Source organism: Antennarius striatus, chromosome 11 (genome assembly GCF_040054535.1).
Source record: "Antennarius striatus isolate MH-2024 chromosome 11, ASM4005453v1, whole genome shotgun sequence".
Taxonomy (NCBI): Eukaryota; Metazoa; Chordata; class Actinopteri; order Lophiiformes; family Antennariidae; genus Antennarius; species Antennarius striatus.
In genome coordinates this window covers 10,970,784-10,992,469 of record NC_090786.1, presented here as the reverse complement: position 1 = coordinate 10,992,469, position 21,686 = coordinate 10,970,784, and the positions used below count along the sequence as shown (strand labels likewise).

The window sequence follows — 21,686 nt, the reverse complement described above, 5'->3', positions numbered from 1 at the left end:
TGTGACTGGAATACAAAGTATGTTTCCTTTATTCCTTGTAGAATACAGATACCATTCAGCCATCTCCAGACTCCTGTCCTTTGAGTTGGAAAGAAATCACAATACACGCTGATGCATGGATGTAGACCATTAAAATTTAATGGAGGTTTCATTTATTGACACTCCCCTTGACTGTTTCACTCATTCATTTTGTGAGGTCACATGCGATTCAGGATGTGTTCTTTCTAAATCTGCATGAACTCTCTACACATACTGATAATGCAGCAGGTTTTTAGAGAAATCAAATGACTGCAACTGATTCAAATGTTGAGTGAATCCTAAACAATCAAATGTTGATAGTTTTACTGAAGTAAATCATTCTGTGAAAGGAAATCTATTCAATAATAATTCAAATTATTACAATATTTGTGTGCAGCATGGTGGCGCAGTGGTTAGCGCTGCTGCCTCACAACACGGCGGACCCGGGTTCAAGTCCCGCTCTGTGCAGAGTTTGCATGCTCTCCCCGTGTCTGCGTGGGTTCTCTCCGGCTTCCTCCCACCTCCAAAAGCATGCGCTTCAGGTTGATTGGCCGTTCCAAATTGCCCGTAGGAATGAGTGTGTGTGCATGGTTGTATGTGTTTGTGCGTGGCTCTGCGGTGCACTGGCGTCGTGCCCGGAGTGTCCCCCGCCTCACGCCGCCGAGATAGGCTCCGGCTCCCCGTGACCCGCTGTGGCGGATGTAACAGTGGTAATCTGAAGATGAGACTGCTAGATGCATAGGATTGAAAGTAAAATAAGTGGGAGTTCATCTGGACCGTTCCATTGCTAGACCTCTTAATTCCTTTCTGTCTGAGCATCTCTCTCTCATCAGTGAGCCAGGCGGGATTAATGAACTAGATTATCCTGAATGAATGAGTTTTCTTCACCACAGATTCCCTATTCCCAATCATGTCATCATGAGGACCCTATGCAGACATTTCAAAACCATTACTCACAAATATGTTTTCCTTCCTTTCATGTTGACCTGTACAAGCTCTATAAGAACAGCATGCAAATTAGTTCCATAATCGAGCAGCTTTACTCACCTCAGGCTTTAGATTTTATATTTTTCACAGTTAGGAGGTAGTGATAATTTCACTGAAAATTTCAATGTATTCTATAGACCAAGGCATTTTTACAGATGATTTGTAGACAATTAAAGATAACTGATCAATCAATTTTGAATAATCAACATGTACATGATACGTACAGTTATTCCATTTTATGTACTCAATTTTGACAACAATCCTCCTGTGTATTTATTTAGAAAAAAAAGAGTGATTTTATCCTGTGAACTTACCAAAAAACTTCATACCTATAAAAATATTTTTGATTCAGGGCTTTTCGTCACAATAAATTCCTGCAAAATTATTTTGTTTACTGGATACAGAGGTGGTTAATTCCTTATTTTATTCTTTCTCTTTATTAGTCAGTTTGTTAATGTTCCACTTCAATGACTTCACAAGAAATATTGATGCTTTATGCATAACAGTGGTAATGCATGGTCTAAGTCAGGGGCGCTCACACTTTTTCAGTGTGCGAGCTACTTGTAAAATGACCAAGTCATAGTGATCTACCTACTACAAAAATGCAAAACATATATTTCATTATTTATTGTGAATTCTTTATATGTACAAAGTATGTTGATGTACCTTTCATAAGTGCATGAGCCCATATTGCACAACACAATACAATTAACTGTGCACATTTTTTGTCATTTCCCGAGTATCCTCTGATGTCTTGGACTGAATTTAATCAGCCATTGCAAGTGGTTGTCAAACTCTGACAGATAATTTTCAATCTGCTCTGTGTAACATGCACTTCTGTTGCATCTCCAGCTCTGACGCCAGGTTCTGGAACTTTGCCAAATCATGGCGCCGCAGCTTTGAGGAGAGATGTTGCATCTTTCTTTTGAAAGCATGAACTATTTATTAATTAGTTGAGTCAGCTGCTTCAACGAATGCCTCTTTTAGCATCTCTCTGTCTTGGAAGGAGTTCTTGATTTTAACCATGACACCCAGAATGATGCTTCATCTTTTGCTTTGGAAGTTGGCTGTGAAAAAAATGACTGCTTTCGGGAAAACTGCCTTATTGAGCACCCCTGGTCCAAGACTTCACTACAACTTGATTGGAATAGGGTTTAGTAAAGAAAATAGGCTTGTATTAAAATTCCTGGGTAATGTGAAAACTATATAATTAATTAATTATGACTGTAACATATTATAAATGTTGTTTTTGGTTTAGTTTTTCCAGTGATCTAAGGTAAGAAGCTACTCACAAAATGATCTTGTGTAACATATACTTTTGTTTTAAGCAATGTAGATGTGATGCAACCAGTGTTAAATTTTTCTATGTAGGCAGTCAGTAAATTATCATCATTTTCAAATGAAGGTCATTAAGTATCTTAATTTTTCAGGGAATTCATTCACTTAAAAAGCCAAAATAAACCATAAAGGTATTATCTATCAAAAGTTTTCCCAACTTTTTATGAAGTTTACTTCATATTAAAAATCAAGAACATGACACTTTACTCACTCTAAGGGAAATTTGTTTTTTTACTGTTGACACTACTACTACTACTACTACTACTACTACTACTACTACTACTACTACTACTGCTACTAATACTACTAATACTACTACTACTGGTAATACTACCACTACTACTACTACTACTACTTCTACTAATACTCATAAAGAAATACTTACAGATTGCACAGAACTACAAATTGGACTTCATCAAACTGTATATCAGGTAAACATGAGAAACATCTAATCTACGAACATCTACAAAGTTCAGTGGTACGATGGTGATGGGTCAGATTGTTGTAGAGATAAAGGACTTCCTGAATCTCTCTGCGGAGCGTCTTAATGACTGAATTCTGTCCCTGAAACTCACCTCTGCTGTCCAATCTGCTGTATGGAGGATGTTTGCTGTTCTTCCATGATACAAGCATAGGACCGTATGAAGTCAGTGATAAGATGACTGATAGGATGGTGTTCACAACATGAACCGTTTTCACAACTTTCTACAAGCAGAAATGCTTAAATCCTTTAAACTGTGTTGGACACAGAGTGCATTGAGTCAGGTTGATTGACCTGTGTGGTTGCCCTTGATGTGGAGCCATTATTTCGAATGTTGTCAGCCCACGACTCTCCCTGTCACAGGGTGCACCGAAGTGAGAGAAGTCAGTTAACAGTATCTTATGGCTCTTAAAGCTCTTCATATTTCACATTAGACTGCAAAACAAACTGAGTCTCAGACTCACACTTGTTTATAAATTTACATTAGCATTACTATGTGTTAATAGGGCTGATGGTGTCATGTGAGAGCTGCTTCCTCAAGCCCACTTGCAGTGCTGGAACCTGAAACCTGCACGCATTGAAGCGCACACATACACATGGTTTCTCACTGTCCTCTTTTACACTTCCAACTTCCACGCATGTCTGCTAAAGGGTACCTCGGAAAACATCTTACAAATTTGACTTTGCACTTTAAAAATAGGAACAGGAATGAAAACTTACATGTCTATTAAATAGAAAACATAGATGCCACGTGGCTCCACTGACATGATGCAGACGTATCCCAGTTCACTGCAAACAAATGTCACTCATGTTTTCTGTTTAAGTGAATCAGAAGATGTGAAAATGAACAGACATCCAAAAATGAAACCATTACTCTTTCTATTGCTCTTTTTTTTTTTGAAGGGAATGCTCCTCTTCCTTTTTTTTTGTGGGTTTCCCCCCTTGTTTTATCAACTTGATACTGATTTGCAGTCACATTTTTTCAGTTGGTTGTCTTTGGAATATTGTGGGATAGAGGCTGACTTTTTGCCCACACAGACATTGTGTGGAGGACTGTAAGAGAGGAAGACAAGCTGGGGGATGTGGTTGCAGGGGTGGACTGGCATTCATGGTTGAATAACTGGGTCATTTTAAGATGACAGCACTTCTTATCTCCTCAGCTCATCTCTGGGTCTTTACTGTTCACTGCCCAGCTTTTCAACCATACTTCTCTTTGCCCTTTTTTTCCAGGTTTGCTTCCTCTTCTGCTTTTTCCCAACCTCTTTGATCCTGCTACACAGACAAGTGATCTCCTGGGATGCCATTGTAAATACATGTATTATATTTGTATAAATGTGTATTTATGTAGGCATTGTGCTGCTTCAGCCATCTACTGCAGGTTGAGAGACAATCGACCCCATAATGACAATATTTTTGTAAAGCACTGCTAATCACCTTGTGCAAACATGATCAGTCGCCAGGCACCAGCATCTGGCAGCATTCCTGAGGGGAAAGCCTATTCTTTACTGGCAAAGGTCTCAGATTATGAAATATTCCTGACTATAATGCTGAAACTGTCTTTTTAAAATCCCATTTACTGAGGAATTCAAATCAGGTCACTCTGACAGCAACTCAAGACCGGTCCAGGACCAAATCTTGGTGGACTTGGTCCTGGAGCAGAGTCTGCTCGGGCTCATTGTATTTTTGGAGTGACAGATGATGCCAACGATTCAGCTTCTTCACAGGTTTTCTTCTAGTATTTGCTGAGACTTGGAATGGAATCCATTCCCTCTCTACATGCTGCAGGTTTCCAGTCTGAGAAAACCCATAGCAGCCTTAGAACATGACTGAGCCAACAACATGTTTCACCGTTGGTAGGCTATTCCTTTCAGCATATGCTTCATTCCTCCTGCTCCAGATGTATTCTTAATCCATAGGTCAGAAAAATGACTTTTTCATAATAGTGTGTGTATCTTGTCATTAACCTTATTACAACTTAACACAAAAATTAAATTTAACGTCCGACTGTACTGCTTGCAAAAGTAGTCTCCAAGGGATCTAAAGGGATTCCTGTAAAATTTACCATTCAGATATTCTGTCCTAGAAAAGTTCCTTTATATTATTTTCCTGACTGCATGCCTGTGTTTGGATAAGTCAGCTGCTTCACCTCCTGATCAGACCTGTGCAGAGATTCTCATTCAAACAGTCTGATGCTATCAGTGAGATTAAGGTTGAGCCTCCTCCTCATCTCCTCCGTCTGGAGCATCCTATAAGTCTTCAGCTTGTAAAGTTATTCCAGCCCTGGAGAACTTCTCGGCAAGGATTACCTTTGTTCTCCATTCAGGCAGTAAAACTATTAAAAATGCAAGTGTATGACCCTGTTTACTCATTGACTCAGTCACAATGCATGGATCAATCCAAAGGACCATCACATGAAGGTAATCAAGCTCCCATCATCAATAATGGATGGCATAATCAACAGGGATAGTGGGCTTCCATTGTGAGATGCCTGAATGAGGGGAAAGATAGCAGGAGCGGAGGCATATTAGTCAGCTGTCGTCAAGTTGATTATGAGGACAGTGGTGATAGTGAGGTGAAAGACATTTGTATCCAGAAGGAACAAGAGGAAGCTTGAGGCAGATATAGCCTCAGCGCAAAGAGCAAAAACAAATAAATATAATCAGTAAACTCTGTATTTTGTTTCTTAATCATTGAAGTAAAAACCTATGTTAAAATCATCACCAACCAGATGTGCTTAAAATCTTGAAACAATAGAACAGGTGACATTTAAGAGGGGACATTAGAGTGAAAAAATGTGATGAATTCATGGGAATATCCAGTCTCTCCGCTCTCTACATATGTCATAAGCTTTGTCTCATTCTGCCTCATGTTCAGTATGCTCTATTTTATTTAGACACACATCAAACAAGAGCGGCTGCACTCCAGCTAGTACATTTATAGGAGGGAGTGACGTAATGCTGCAGAATGTCTCTCTCTTCCAGTCTTTCCCTGCAGAGCATGTGAGTGATGAGGGAGTGATGAGAGCTAGTCCACGAGTTATCTCATATATACAGTGTGTGTGTGTATATATATATATATATATATATATATATATATATATATATATAAAATTTATTTACTATATATGTATTTAAAAAAAAGGCTGTCTGGCAGCCTGACCCACAGAAACTGTGTATTACGGAAATATTTCATGTGTCTGTGATAAAGTAAAAGCAAGGGAAAGCTTGAGAAGTAGATGTTTCATATGTGGTGTGTGAAGCTGACGCTGTGGCGGTTTGCCACAATGAAAATAATGTATTGAGAGATTCTGTCTGAACATTCCCTGCATTCATGGTTGCTGCTCTAGTGTATATTCAGGCATACAAATGCGTATCCTGTCTTTGATTCCTTTGCTTTGCTCTGCTGGCATTCAACAGGTTGTATTTGCTGAAATGAATGTGAACATTTATTATTCAGTGTATGCTTTTTGAAAATGCCAGTCTGCAACCTACAGGAGGCGAGTTACTGTTTAATTACAGATGCCGTAATTACTTTTGCCCATTGTGTCTACCCTAACTGAACATAAGACTTTTTTTTTTATTACAGGGTGCATTAATTATCAGAGATAGAAGAACGTTGCTGCTCTGTGGGTGAGACTAATTTTTGTCTGTCTGTCTTTCTCTCCTCAGGTGGTTTTAGTGTTCGCCCTCAGCATTGGGGCCCTTGGGATATACTTTATAGACTCCTCAGAGTAAGTATCAACATTGTGACTTCTGAAATAATTAGAAGTTCCATGCATATTCCTGTTGCCGAGTCGATGATGAAATATAGATTAAAGGAACTTTTAATGCATTGGTTCTATGCATTTTGATAGGTTTGCATAATATAAATGAATGACACAGTGGTAGTGAATGGTACACATACTGTACATCCTTACTCTCCTCCACACCCCGCAATCTCTGAAATGGAAATGCACACACACGCCCACACACAAGTACTCTCACAAGCAGTCACATGAACACATACAGTACACACAACCACACACACACACACACACACACACACACACACACACACACACACACACACACACACACACACACACACACACACACACACACACACACACACACACACACACACACACAACCGAGAGGGAGAGAGAGGGATCCACAACACATAATGTACGATATTTGCCTGTCCCTGTTACCATAGAAACTGACATGCCTGCCATTGAAAAATCCTCAGATGCAGATGTGTGCATGTGTACTGTATGTGTTCACATCATTATGTGTTGTAGAGCTCTTTCTGTGTGTGTGTGTGTGTGTGTGTGTGTGTGTGTGTGTGTGTGTGTGTGTGTGTGTGTGCGTGCGTGCGTGCTTGCGTGCGTTTGTGTGTGTGCCTGCCTGGCTGGCAGTCACCCAGAGACAGATTGCAGGCCTGGCATCTGTCCGATAACCTCTGCCGTTACTTTCATGTGATTCAGACCCAAACTGTACATTTAAGGGAACATTTTTGAAGGCAGTATTGACCTATGAGTTTTGGTCATCGTAAAAGATAAATGATTAATGGTCATAGTGAAAATAATCCACAGCTGGCAGAGGCAGCAAAATTCTGTGTTCCTCATCACTTTGATTAGCTGTGTGGTAATGTAATAGGTGTGGACTACGTTTAGATGCACTCTGCTGTGCAGGTCTTTTTATTAAACCAATTTAATAGATCAGATAGTGTGTGGCGAAGAACCATCTTAGAGGAATTGGAAAGGATGGGCTCTTAAGAAATACCATGATTGGACAAATGATGTCTTTTATCACTGTAACTGATCACTGAGCTGAATGACACAGTTTACTACTGGATCACATTGCTTATAATTCTGACTACCTCTTTCTAGCCATCCAGAAAATCCCTGTTTCCTGTTTGCTGTTTTTTTTAATTTAAATTGATACAACCAATGCTTAGTAAACATCTCTGCTAACATCTTTATGAGCTGTCACATTATTTTGGGCTGAGCAGTCATGTTTTTCCTGTCATCACAAGTAAACTATATGGTAGTAGTATGCTGATAGGTCCAAATGACTGTGGTTAAACACAACCTCAATCCTGGCAAGGTGGATTCTCAGTGACATGTGATCTCACAAATGTAGCTGCCTCTCAAGGTTAACTTTATACTTGAGGTCGTTTTGCACCTCCTTGACCAGTGAGCAGATGGATGTGCACCTGGTTCCCCTCATATTCAGTCATTTGTCTCAGAGTGTACTAATTTTAACAAATACAAATGGTTAACAAACAAACATGTGACTAGTTATTTACAAATACATAGAAGATTTGGCATTAAATGAAATTGACTTACTGGTGTGGTCGTACAATCAGTGCTGATGTTTTACAAGGCATCATTATTGGCTGAATTTGATTTCATTAGCGGCCAATGGCTGTGCAGCCTCCACCTGTCCTGTGGAGACAGATGTTATGAAGGTCATATAAAGGTCCGAAATGTACAGTCAAGGAACAGTAAGAGAAAATTAAAATTGTGTTTGACCTGTTGGGAAAAGAAGCAAGAGAAAGGTGGTGGTTTCTGTCAAGTTATATCACCATATCCGTAAGATTTGACCACACCTTAAAGTATTTTTTTCATCACTGATTTACTAAAGTTAGGTGTCAAATATTTAGTGTTGTGTCTGTGGTAAATATAGTATTAAAGGCAAAGAGTACTGTCTATTGTTATTTACTGTTGGATCCTCCTTTTTGGCTTTGAGGGGTATTACTTTCGGTAACATCAAACAAACTGTAGTTTGCTTTCACTCTGACACTGTCTGAATTTTGAAATCAGAGATAACATCAAACTTTAAATTTAATTAAATTTAAAATTGCCAATATAAGACAATTTAAAAGACAATGTCACTCTGACTTTTAAAATTTCGGGTTGCAGTCCATCAATTCAATAAAAAGGCTTATTTTGTCTCTCTTTGTGCATCACCTTGTTCTTTGCGTCTTGTTTTTTTACTTCAGCTGTATTTTATTTAAAAACTTCAAGAGACTCATTTACTCACTTTAGCTCAATAAGCTATATTTATCACATACAAAACTGATTAACTAATCCCCAGACAGCAAATGAAGAGGGCGATAGAGATGTACAATAAGATCAAACCTGGTAGAAGTGCTGAGGCTTTGTTTTAATGTCTCTGCAGAACTGCAGCTTCTCTCTTGGTTGTGTTTTCCCATCATAGTTCATAGGTGGCCTTATTCAGTGTGTTTCTATGAGACTTGGCCTCCCTTAGGTATTGCCCTGATCTCTCTGTGCTCCCATTAAGCTGAGGCCTTCTCTGCCCTCATCATCGTGATTAGCTCAAGCTTGTCACTTGCGTGTGCACATCCTCTCAGGCGGAGACTGATCAACCCACAGAAGGTTGGCTCAATGGGGTTTTGACATCCTAAACACTTTCAGGCATGTGCTATGGCCGTGCTTTAAGCAGAGCAGTTAAAGCCTCTTATGGGCTCTATACCAACTGTTATATGTAACAGAGCTGACCTGACATTATATCTTTTCCAGCTGTCTATTAGGATGGACTACTTTTTGTATCTGCCTTGGTCATTTAATGCAACTTGTAACAGCTAAGAGTGTTTAAAGTTGCCAACCTCAACATAACTCATGATGTGTGATATAGGCCATCATGCACAGGAGTCCAAATAGTAAAAGTGAAGAACTGTCAGAAGTAAATTGCAATATAGTCTAAAGCTAAAATATAACACAGGACTTGGATCTCAAATAAATCTCAAACTGAAAAGTTTTACTCTCAGCTTATATTTGTGTTGGTTTATTTCAAGATAATTCTGTTCAAGGACACAAATGCTGATGAATAATCCTCCTCTGATTATTATCTTGTGTGTGGGATTCAATTTGTATTCACTGCATGCATAAGTGATCTGACTCATATTCATACCCGCATACTGAAATGCTAAAAATTCTCCAAATATGACCTTCTCTCCATCCAGCTTCCTCACAACTAAATGTGAATAACCAAGGAAAACTATAAGCATACATTTGCAGGTCATCCTGTTAATGGCAGCAATTAGTTACTCTAACAAACACTGACAGACAAACACAAACAGTTGAAGAATTTCGGCCGAATATTTCGCTTTCTCTGTTATCTTCCATGTCATTCAGGCCACTGGATGTAAGTGGAAGGGGTGAGATCCTCTGTAAAAGAGACATGGTGGTATAAGTCCATGTACGTTTGACCTTGGGAGTCTGGAGCTGCGTGATGGGCATTTATTTCAACCTCAGTGAAGCTGTGTAGCCCCTTGGGGCAAGGACACCCAGAGTGTAAAACGCTGAAGAAATTGCACTTATTTGGTGACTAGGTTCTGGTCTGGAGCTGTTTTATTTTGTAGATGTTGACAGGTGGGGCTTTCCAAGCTGGAACTCTGTCAACCAAATCCATTAAAAAGAAAGACACATAAGAACATAGAAAATAAATAATAAATGGCTTTCAGTTGAGCACAGAGATTACCAGTCATGACTTGGCAACAGTGTTGTTGTTGTTGTTGTTGCGATGCCTGTTTTCTTTATGAATGAGCATGATTATGTAATGCCACTGTCAAAATAAACAGATGATCATTTTCAAAATGGTTATTTATCATAGTTCTGTGCCACATATAGTTATGAATAAGACTTTCTATCCTGCTGTTCCCTTGCAGCCGACTCCACACGCCAAACTGATGCTATTTTGGTAATATTAACAATGGAAGGATAACGCATCCTCTCCCACACACATCTGACTCTGCTGTAATACCTTAGCTCATCCCTTCTCCTTCATCTCTTTTTGTCCTTTCTCTGTACTCCCTTGAATAAATGGAAGGAAATATAGGACAAAATTTCTGTAGGCTGCTCTTAAAGGGATGCCCTTGTTCCTGCCCCACTTCTGTTTCTATTTCTCTCCTCTCTCGATCTGTCTCTGCCTCTAGTGCAGACTATGGCATGCACACACTTGCAGAGTCACATTAACTTGCAGAAGCCCCACGTGTAAAGACACACAAACACGATTCTGTCAGAATTTAGTAGGCCTTATAAGCAATGGTCCATGCTCGTAATGCTATTATTAGCGTGTGATCAGTGTCAGCACTGAAAACAGAAACAGTGCCTAATGACTAATTAATGGGGTAAGGTGAGAGATATGGCTGAACTGAGAGACAAGCTTAGCAGACATTGTGGCGATGAGGGTTAACCGGTGAGTGTCTCTTCTTATTGGGATGTAAGGTCTGAGTGGATCATCAGGATCTGTGTGAACTTATTTTGAATCTGACGCTATCCACAAAAGATGTTTCGTAAAGAGATTAATATTTAAAAGCAAGTATCCTATGGTTATTTAAAATCCATTATATTATTTTATGTTTTGCCCTCATCTTTAGAGATTACTCTCATAATTATTTAAATTAAATAAAAAATAATTTATTATTGACATAATATTTTCTATGAAAAGAGACAAAACATATAATCTGTGCATTACAGTCTTGGAAATGATTTCAGGGATACATAATGATTTGAATGATTTTTAAGTACCATTTTTGAGTCCTCATTTTTTAATAAGGAAATTCAAAGGTGTGACCATAATCATTTGATTATTACAATTTATTTTTCTACTGGGTTATTTCTCATGAGGAATTCAAAAGCAGCTTAATGAGCATTCATTAATACATTTTCTGTAACTGCTTATCCCAGGTAGTGTCGCCGGGAAGCTGGAGCCAATCCCAGCTGACACTAGGTATCGCATATTGAATAAGATTTCAACAAACAAAATAAGCAACTTCAACTTCATTGACTTTAAACAGCGTCCTAATAACGTGTTTCTCTTTTTGAATATGGCGCAGAACTTTGGTTAATGTTGAAAATATGAGCGGTGTGATGCCTTTCCTCCTGCTGTAGTATAAAAATGTGATAAGTGAATAAACTATCAGGCTCTCTCACAGAAATGTAGCTTGTTTTTCTTTCCACATGGCTGTCCTTACGACTTCCGTTTTAATTTACTTCTTTTATTTATTAGTTCTTAGCAATACATAATACCATATATGAAGTTGTGGCTTCTTTTGGTGTTGTACTATTTTCAGTTGCAGACTTCAAACACACTAAAATAAATCAGGTCTGTGTGAAGGAAAGGCTTGAAGTGAGAAACAATACATTTGCATTGGGATGACACATTTGTGTTATCTATTTTCAGCCTTCCTGGGGAGGTTTAATTTGTCCATTACCCTTGGAGGTGCCTAAGTATTTCTTATTTTAGTAACTGACCTAAATCTATCATCTAAACACTAACCTGGCCTTCTTTCAGCTTCACAGAACCCACTGTCTGTCCCTCTGTACATGCATCCTCAGGAGAAATACACAAACAGGAATTCAAGTCCCATTCATATGACTGCTCAGGCTCCATTGCTGATCTCAGATTAGCCATCTTTATTAGCATTAGTCAAGCAGTCACCAATGTGTCATCACCAGATTTCCCAGGGGACAATCTGGCTGTTGCACCTGCAGCTAGCCAAGGTCATGTGAAAGCTAATGAATAGCAGGCGCTGGCTGACTGACTGAAGGTGTTTGCAGCTATTTTTAGAATATAATCATCAACATACTCCTTTGCCCTTGTAAACAAATTATTTTCACCTCTGTGGTTGTGTTTTTCTGGTGAGAGGAGATTTAACATTATGAAACATTTTATGTTCTAAAGCAGACATAAGGTACATGCCCTGCAGCCTTCTTTCAGGGAAAAACTGTTCTGCATCTGAATGTGAATAGAGTTAGTGCTAGATAATTGGTATGCCTTCACAATAGTATGACTAAAATTTGGCATTGTATGCTACTTCTTTCTCTGTCCATATAGGAGACTAATTCAAGGATGCTCCTTTTTCTCTTTTTCACAATTCTGTTTCACAACTTGACTTCTTTCCCTCCCCATGTCACTACTAGTATTTTTTTAAATCTCTTATCTCTTTTTATCTTGCGTCTTTCTTTCATTCTCTTTTTCTGTTCCTTCTGTCAGCCAGGATGGTGGACTTAGGGTGAACTAAGAACTGTGGTGGGCAGATCTATTTTCTGCAGGTCACTGGCAGCATGTGATCAGCAGTGTGAAGAGACATTGAATAACAGAGTCATTGCTGTGTCTTATCTTACATGCTTGTTGCTTTGGAAGGAGACACAGATAGTGGATGATAATAGTAAGACAACCCAACCAAGTAGTCCTAGAACATTGAACAGATTTGACTTATCATGCGCATTTTGTTTTAATGCCTGTGAAATGATGAGTGAAGTAATTGTTCAAACACTGGACACAAATGTTCATCACTGGCAGAAAAGTTGGATTTGGGCACTGACACTGATTTTACGTATGTGCAGCCTAATCTACCCACATGAACTGAAGTCTCAGAAAATCTGTTCTGAAATCAGTTGTCTTGTTCCTGAATTTTGTATAGTTTAGGTGTTATTGTGTCTGTATTAATAGTACGGATACAAACATTGTAATTATAGATTCATGATCATAAGTTGCATCTGCATTAATTATTATTAAACACAACTGACATACAGTCATACCATAGACTTACATCTAGCTGATGTGGAGCAGCATTACTCTTTAAGTCAGATTGTCTTATCTAACATGAGATAAATGTGACTTTTTTTTTAATCCTAAATTACATATCTGGGTATTTAGTTGCGATAAAACTCCCTTATTTTTACCAGATATACTTCCTAACAAACAAAGCTGGGGAGGGCAATTTTATTATTGTCAACAGTGAAACCAAAACAATGAACTGAAAGAAACTAAAATGTGAACGGCAACGATGATGACAGCTTCCCGTCTTAATGATGAACCTCACGATATTTTCCAATTGTTATTAGGATTGTATCAATAAGTGTTGCTTTAAATTAAAATGAAAGAAATGCGTTGTTTGAACAATGTGCTGGAATGTTTGCAGTGGAAGATGGCTCACTATTAAGCCTTCTCTGTAGGTGATGAGTCACAGTTCTACTCATACAGTAGATCTATTTCTGTCTTGTTGCCTCTGCCAAGGAGGTTATGTTTTCACCCGTGTCTGTTAGTTTGCTCGTTGATGGTTGGATTTCCAGCAGGATTACTCAAAAATTACTGAATGGATTTTTATGAAGCCTCATAGGAGGATGAGTCTTGGGCCAGATAAAACAATAGATCCTGGTGCAGATTTGGGTTAAGGGGTGGAACTAGTATATTATTTAACAGTCTTAACATCCTTTTAAATTTCACCATAAATCTGTGGATCTTGATTAAATACTGTTGCCTTAAATTATGGTAAGAAAGCCACAAGTTTTAGATTGGATGAATCTGATTTCTGTTTTTGTCGATAGATTTCTGTATTAATTAGGTTTATTGGTTCCATTGATGGCCGCACAGATCCTACCAGTTTAATGGAGATACACATCCAATTTTTGAGTGGCAGCTTTATTCAAAAGTTAATTATATTTATTTGCTGCTCATTAAAATAAATGTATATATAAGACTGATTTATTTATGTGGCATTCTTTTTTATGTTATTTTATTAGATTAGTTAATACCTACTCTGCAGGATCTCTTTTTTTGTCAGACCAGTGGTGGACTTAAACTATAAAAGTGGTAAAATAAGTGAATATCAAAGCGCTGGTGAGTTTGACAAAAGCACTTTGAGGTTTTAGCATCAGGATTATCAAAAATAACTACTTCATGTAACTGTACTATATTTGCAACATGCACTAAAACATGAATTTGAACAGAATAATAAAAATAAGAATACATTCTTTACATATATTTGATTTCCTCCTCTAACTGCTGTTCTATGAGCTTCACAGTACAGTAATTGAATGTGTGAAACTCTTCCATCCTGTGCTGAGCATGGGCTTGCCTGATGACTTTATCCATCTATTAAGTTAACGATAAGCTTTCCCATCAAGTCATGATTATCAAAATGAATGAAATAAAGCGCTGCAATTGTGGTATGATGCACAATTCATCCAAATTGAATGCACCAGTCAGCCCCTTGTGGTGCGCTGCCATGTTTTGTCTGTTTGGGCCACGTGACCGTAGATGAGCGGTTATTCAGAATCAGGCCATAGTTGGGCCCAAGGGGAGATGATACAGTGGCTACTCCAAATGATGTCTCCTGTGTGCACCATCTGTTTGTGTATATGATGTGTGTATATCCTAGTGTGAGTGTGCATTCTTGTGCAAAAAAGTTCAAGCTTCATATTTGGGTGCGAGGTGTAATTAGCATCAGTGATTGGTTTGAGGTGGGTCCTATTGAAAGCTGCTGATGATATTCAAATGAATTACATATGGACATTGTGCATGGCCATGCTGTAAGTGTGATGCATGACATCCTCATTAGGGTTGTGCATAGGAAATGACACAGGGATTCAGATCAATGTCAACTCCTTGGGGTAAATAGAACCTGCTAAAAGTTTTATAGCACTGTGTGAGAAAATGGGTGTTGCACTGGATAGCACTGTCGCCTCACAGCAAGAAGGTTCTGGGTTGAGTCCTTTCCGTGTGGAGTTTGTTGTCCGCGTAGGATCCTGGCTTGCTCCTTACTCAAAAAACATGCAGCCTAGGTGAATTGGTCACACTAGATTGTCCATATGTGTGAGTGTGTGTGTGTGTGTGTGTGTGTGTGTGTGGGTGTGTGTGTGTGTGTGTGTGAGCGGTGGTGTCCGGTGTCTGCCCCCCATAGCCAGCTGGGACGGACTCCATCAATACCTGTGAAAAGCAAGGCAGAAAAGTGGCTGAAAATGAGACGATCACTGTTGTCATGTTTTAAAGAAAGTGGATAGCTGTATAAGAAAATGTTGTTAAAACAAATACAATCTCATCTTTTTCTTGGTTTTTGTATAAATCTGACTAACCTTGGATGTGGACCAGGATTTCACGCCATATTTAAAATCTCATCAGTTCTTGAGGATATGCTCATAACAAACCACACATTCATGAATTATAAATTGGATCATCGTCTTCCAGCAATTCGTCTCCAAGGCATCTCTGCACACGATAATGGCTCAACATGTGATAGAATATTTGATGTTAACTGGAAGATAATTACGCCTCACTTCTCTCACAGTAAACTCTACAGTCTGAATCTCATGCTGTCCACCTAATGGGTTCCATGCATACAAGTTTATACTTTAGTTTAATCTTCAGATTTGTTTGCATGTAGGACACTTGACTTTACGCACTCTAATAATGTCCTTAAGTGTGTTCCCTTTGGAGTCACGCAATTTTTAAATATTCATGTTTTTCCAACAATGAGTTTTTGTCATTATTTGGGAGAAACATCCCATAAATCCATGACTAAGTGAAGAATGTGGTGTGCACACTCATTATTATTGCTTTTGTCGAGAGCAGCCACTAGGTAATGGTTTATCATCACAAAGTAAACATGAAGACGGATTATGTGACAGATTCGACAGTACCAATTCATTTATCATCGTTCACCTTTTTTGAGGCAGCACTCAGCTAAAGCTCTCTGGTAAACAGAGAGAAGTATCATATCTCTTTTGAGGAAAGATCTGCAAGAATATTTTTCCTTGACGGATGTTGAATTATTTATTTGTGCTTGATGGGCTGTCACAATAACTACCAGGTCTGTTTAATTTCATGTGTTATATCTACATGCGCTTTGTGATCACTTTGCGAAAAGAGAGGATATTGTAGACAGTTGCTGAATGTCAATGACAAATCAAAATTGTCCATAAAAATTCAATTTCTTGAAATCAATTTACATTCAGTTTTCTGGCTACTGCAGTGGGAAAATGTATACTCACAAGGATTCCTTTTAGATGTCAAGCATCAGTGGGGATCATTTGACCTTGACAGCCTCATGCTGGATGCTGTTACCACAGAAGGGGTTTTAAGTAAATATGATATGGATAAGCTTCTTGGTGCATTACTGAAGAAAATATTTTACAGCTTAAAAATACTATGACATTTATTGTTATGAAAGGGTTAAGTAAAAGTCATTTGTAGTTCAACTTATTGTAAATATGGGATGATTATTGTATCTTGATATGGTGAGTTCCTCAGTACTTATTTAACACATGTCCATAATTTAGAAATGGATCTTCTTTACTAATTCAAGTCCTGTCTGATTCTGAAATAATGCTTATTTTCTCCCTTTCTCTCCATGTGTTTCACAGTCCTATAGAATCCTGTCAGAACTTCTACAAAGACTTTACATTACAGATTGATATGGCCTTCAACGTCTTCTTCCTTCTCTACTTTGGCCTGCGTGTAAGTTGGTACACCTTTATACTGTCTGTTAAACACACTGGCACAAACACTCAGAACAGTGACAGTGAGCATTGTTTTACCAAATTTGAAATCATCTGCATCTTACACAAAGTCCTGTTTTTTTCTTTTTATTTCACATCATTTAAATTTTGAAATACAAACAAGCAGACCTATGTCACCGATGAGTACATATACAGTGCGCCCTCTTTCTTTGCGGTTAATGCGTTCCAGGAACTACACGCGATTAATGAATTCCGCGATATAGCGATGAACTATTTATCTTATTCATTCATTTCCTGCCGTAGTGGGTCACAGGGAGCTGGAGCCTATCTCAGCTGGCACAGGGTGTGAGGCGGGGGACACTCCAGGCGGGGGACACTCCGGAGCCACATACAAAGACAGACAACCATGCACGCACACACTTACTCCTCCGGGCATTTTGGGTCCGGCCAATCAAGCGCATGCTTTTGGGGGTGGGAGGAAGCCAGACAACCTGGAGAGAACCCACGCAGACACGGGGAGAGCGTGCAAACTGAGCACACACTCGAACCCGTGTTGTGAGGCCGTGTTGTGAGGCGACAGCACTACCCACTGCGCCACCGTGCGGCCTCTATTTATCTTATTATTTACGGTAATTTAAAAATGTATTACCCTCCTCATACTGATATTAAACCATCTTCTATCTGTATAACATTTTCCCACACTCTTATCGACTGTTTAAAGCACTTTTGTGTCTCACAAGTCCGAGACTCACGGAACCTAGCGCACTTCCAGATGCCGTCAGCCAATAGAATGCGCGTACGGTATCACGTGACTGCCTACAAAAAAAATCCGCGATGAGGTAAAGTTGCAAGCTCTGATGCGTGAATGCACGAGGGCACACTGTATAGCACGTCTGTTGATTAATTCAACAGTGCTGTATTATTATTGATCAGGAATGCAAGAACGAGTGGAAAAATTAACGTGAAAGCTATTTAGCCACTAACAATTCAGATCTCAGGAAGTGATGTGAAGCATTTGTCCTTTTAAGAAGTGTGTCTGATTCCAAAGGAAAATACCGCATGCAGTGCTGTATTTTTTTGTTTAACAATGAAATTAAATTCTCATTTTGATACCATCCCTGTTTTTTCTGGCAGTTTATAGCAGCCAATGATAAGCTGTGGTTCTGGTTGGAGGTCAACTCAGTGGTCGATTTCTTCACTGTTCCTCCCGTGTTTGTGTCTGTCTACTTGAACAGAAGCTGGCTTGGTAAGTGTGCAACTCTAAGTTGATATGCCCCTGCCTAAAGGTGGTGGGTCGTGTTTTCCTTGTCCATTCCTGTTAATAACTTATCCACATCTCCTCACAAACTACAGGAAATAATTCAATTACTTTCACAGGTGCTGTGCAGGGACACCTGTGCATCATGTTATTGTATTCTATGATTTGCTTATTTCTAAAGTTTTAAGCACATTTGAACTTTTTATTTGACCTTTTTGACTTCGCTTCCTGAATTTTCATTCCAGGCATCTACATCCTCAGACACACATTTTCTACTTTTCAATTTTCCTTTCTCAGTCTGCGTTTCATAAATCAATTGTCTTGTTTTTTATGGTTCCTTAAAACCATTTTCTCTCAAATCTTCTCTTCTGCACCCCTTTTTTTCTCCACTTCTTTTTGCTCTCTGTCCTCACATGCCATCCCTCTGCTTATCACTCCCATAGCTCTCACTTCTTCCTAATCCCTCTTCCATCTCCCTATTACTGTCAGTGTGTCTCTGAGGGCTTCTTGCTGTGGGCCTCTGTCAACTTTCCCTCTACATTGAATGTGACAGAGTTGGGTTCCTCTGATGTTTCAGGGTGCACAGGCAAAGAAGAGTGGACGTGCAAATGTGAGGGAAAGTGACTCGCAATCGGACTGCAGTTGTGTGTGTTAGCGTGTGTGCTGGAACTCCAGGCTCGATGGTAATTGCCCTGTTGAGGCTTTGCACCTGGAATACCTCACAGCAGTTTATAACTGCCATCTAATGGGCTCCTTCACTCTCACACACAAAAAAAGCATACACAAAACCATGTATTACCTCCATACACACAGATAAAAACATGCACACTAATACACACAAACTCATGCATGAGTGGAGTGGAAAACACCCCGAATTATGTAATGACCTACTTTTCTCAGTGCATTCAGAGTAGTGCTTTGTGTATGTATATTCCTTTTTGGTGCACTGCTGCCCAGGCATTCAGACCGTGTCCAATACCATGCTTCATCTGAGAAACTCAGCTGGATGCCTATCCAGTCTCTTTATGAGCATAATGTTGGGTCATCATTGTGGTTAAGTGAGAATGCAAAGCTATGAAATTAAGCACAGTTTGAGAAACATACAGGAATATGTCAGCATATGAAGGTAAACATGCATTTCTTTTCTGTTCTTTTTAATCTGTGCTCTTATAAAATAAAAAATATATAAAATATACAGAATATGTAGCAAAGATAAGTCCTATTCAACACTAGGACTATAAGTCCTAGTGTTATATGTGTTGACTCACTGTCAATCCTAAAATTACCTATTTTAGCTAAAAGCGAGAAGTAATATGTTATAGTTATATGTAATAATAAGGTCATCTGATGCAAACATTCACCTTTTGTCATCCTGGTTCAACTTGATGTACCAAGCTTACTGTAGCAGCATACAGTATGTACAGTTTTGTTTTGTTTTTCACTGTGAGATTAATCTGAACATTTCGTCCATGCCACCTTTAAATTAGAGACTGGATTAAAACCCCAAATTTAGAAGAGAGCAATGAGGATTAGTCAGTCAATCAATTGAAACTTTCATATCATGGCATCAGTCTGTGCAGTTCCTTAATCATGCCAGTTATTTTGGTTACAACACTGTTATTGTGGCTGACAGAATTTATGGGCAAGATAGTCAAAATTGACTCTGTATTACTCGTGAATGAATGACAATTAAAAGTCACATGCTCCACATTGTCATAAATATGGAGATGCTAGGGTCTGCCCTCTGTCCCATGCATGTCCTTGTTTTTAGGTAGGTGAGGAAGTTTTTTGAAGCCTTAATGAAGTCAGGTAACATGATCCCTGGTATTCATGATGTAAGGTGTCCTCGTCTCACCTCGAGAAATCTGTTGGTGTCAGAGCCTTGATGAGGATGATGAAAGACTGTGAAATCGTGGTCTGACTGCTCCCTGACATTCTGTACGGAATAATTACTTGTGATCATTAAATATCTTATAACTATAGCAGATGATCAAAGATGTGTTTTGCAGAGAATGCCGTTGTGAAGGGAAAAGTATTACCTTTGAAAGATGCCTGAGAGTAGACCTTAGATTTATTTCTCTTTATTACTGTTTAGAGAATCTTGAGGTGTGTTTTTGCATGGTTGATGCACAGTTTTTGGTGACCTACTTCAAATACCGAAGCAATCTTAGATTTTCATGGATAAGTAAACAGTATATAATCAGAGCATTTTATACTTGCACAACCCTGACTGTGTTTCAGTGTATAGTTACTGTGGTGATCATGTCCATCTGTTCATGGCTACATAAAGTGTTGCAAAGGCTCAGTTCCAAAATGAAGTGTAGCTCTGCAGTAGGACATATTGTACCCTAAAAGGCACGTTGTCTTACAGATCGCTGATGAGGCACTCAAAGAGCATGCTAAAAATCAAGATCTGAATCAGGGTATTGGACAGGAATCAGGGTTAGCGTCCTATATTCTGTATTTACTTGGATTATTTAGGCCTATAGGACTAGGATATGACAGAAAATAATCAGTATAAGACTCTCAGAAAACAACAAGATATAACACAACTCATAACTGACATTACCTCTTCCTTGAGGACTGTTACTACTTATATATGTCTTCATTCACCTCTGTGAGAAAGCTTGACAGCGTAATGGTTTTCGTAGTAATCAATACACCAATCCATAATTGGTATTGCTTTCATTTTGTTAAGTGTATATAGTCATCCATAACAGGCTTTATAAGAGGAGTCCAGGGTGGTTGTAAAGGATATATTTTGACCCCTTATTCCCTCTGGATGAGTCCATCTTTTATTTCCATTCACTGCTATGGAATATACACCATGACTAGTGTAATACATCATAATTACAGTACCTCTGGGCTGACTCCTACAGCTCTGCTCATGGGAAGACTTTTATTGTAGTTGTAGTGGAGGTGCACTAATAGGGGTTCTCCCCTCTTCTGTATGGTAGTGCCCTTACCCACTTGAGGAAGCATGCACTGTATGCATTTCAAGTTACATTCTCTCTTCCTCTGCAAATTTGACATTGATTAAGAAGAGACTGATCTAAAACTAATGTAATAAGGTTTGTAGAGTTATCTCTTGTAAAATGAATGAATCTGATTTAACTACCAGAACTGTACATTGATCTCCAGAGTAGTAGCGGTCAAAGATTAGGATATGGCAATGACTTATGTTCTCGTTGAGCATCATTAAATTCCATCTGCAACTTTGATTTTAATTATTTCCATAATTAATTAATTAATTCAGATAAGGTATTATGTTACAATGGAATTAATTATGTTTGTTTAATGTGTTGCTGCAGATTGTGTGGCAATAACTGAAATGTTAATGTTAAAATACCCTG

The 21,686-nt window shown here is 38.8% G+C and overlaps 1 protein-coding gene across 1 annotated transcript in view; it reads left to right on the top strand.

Annotated features, from left to right (window-relative positions):
* LOC137603423 (calcium-activated potassium channel subunit alpha-1a) overlaps nucleotides 1-21,686 on the top strand; it is a 131,999-nt gene that overhangs the window by 56,929 nt on the left and 53,384 nt on the right. The window contains exons 3-5 of the mRNA XM_068326876.1: nucleotides 6,493-6,554; nucleotides 16,980-17,073; nucleotides 18,210-18,321. Of these exons, the coding sequence (XP_068182977.1) occupies nucleotides 6,493-6,554; nucleotides 16,980-17,073; nucleotides 18,210-18,321 (268 nt within the window). The remainder of the gene's footprint in view (nucleotides 1-6,492; nucleotides 6,555-16,979; nucleotides 17,074-18,209; nucleotides 18,322-21,686) is intronic.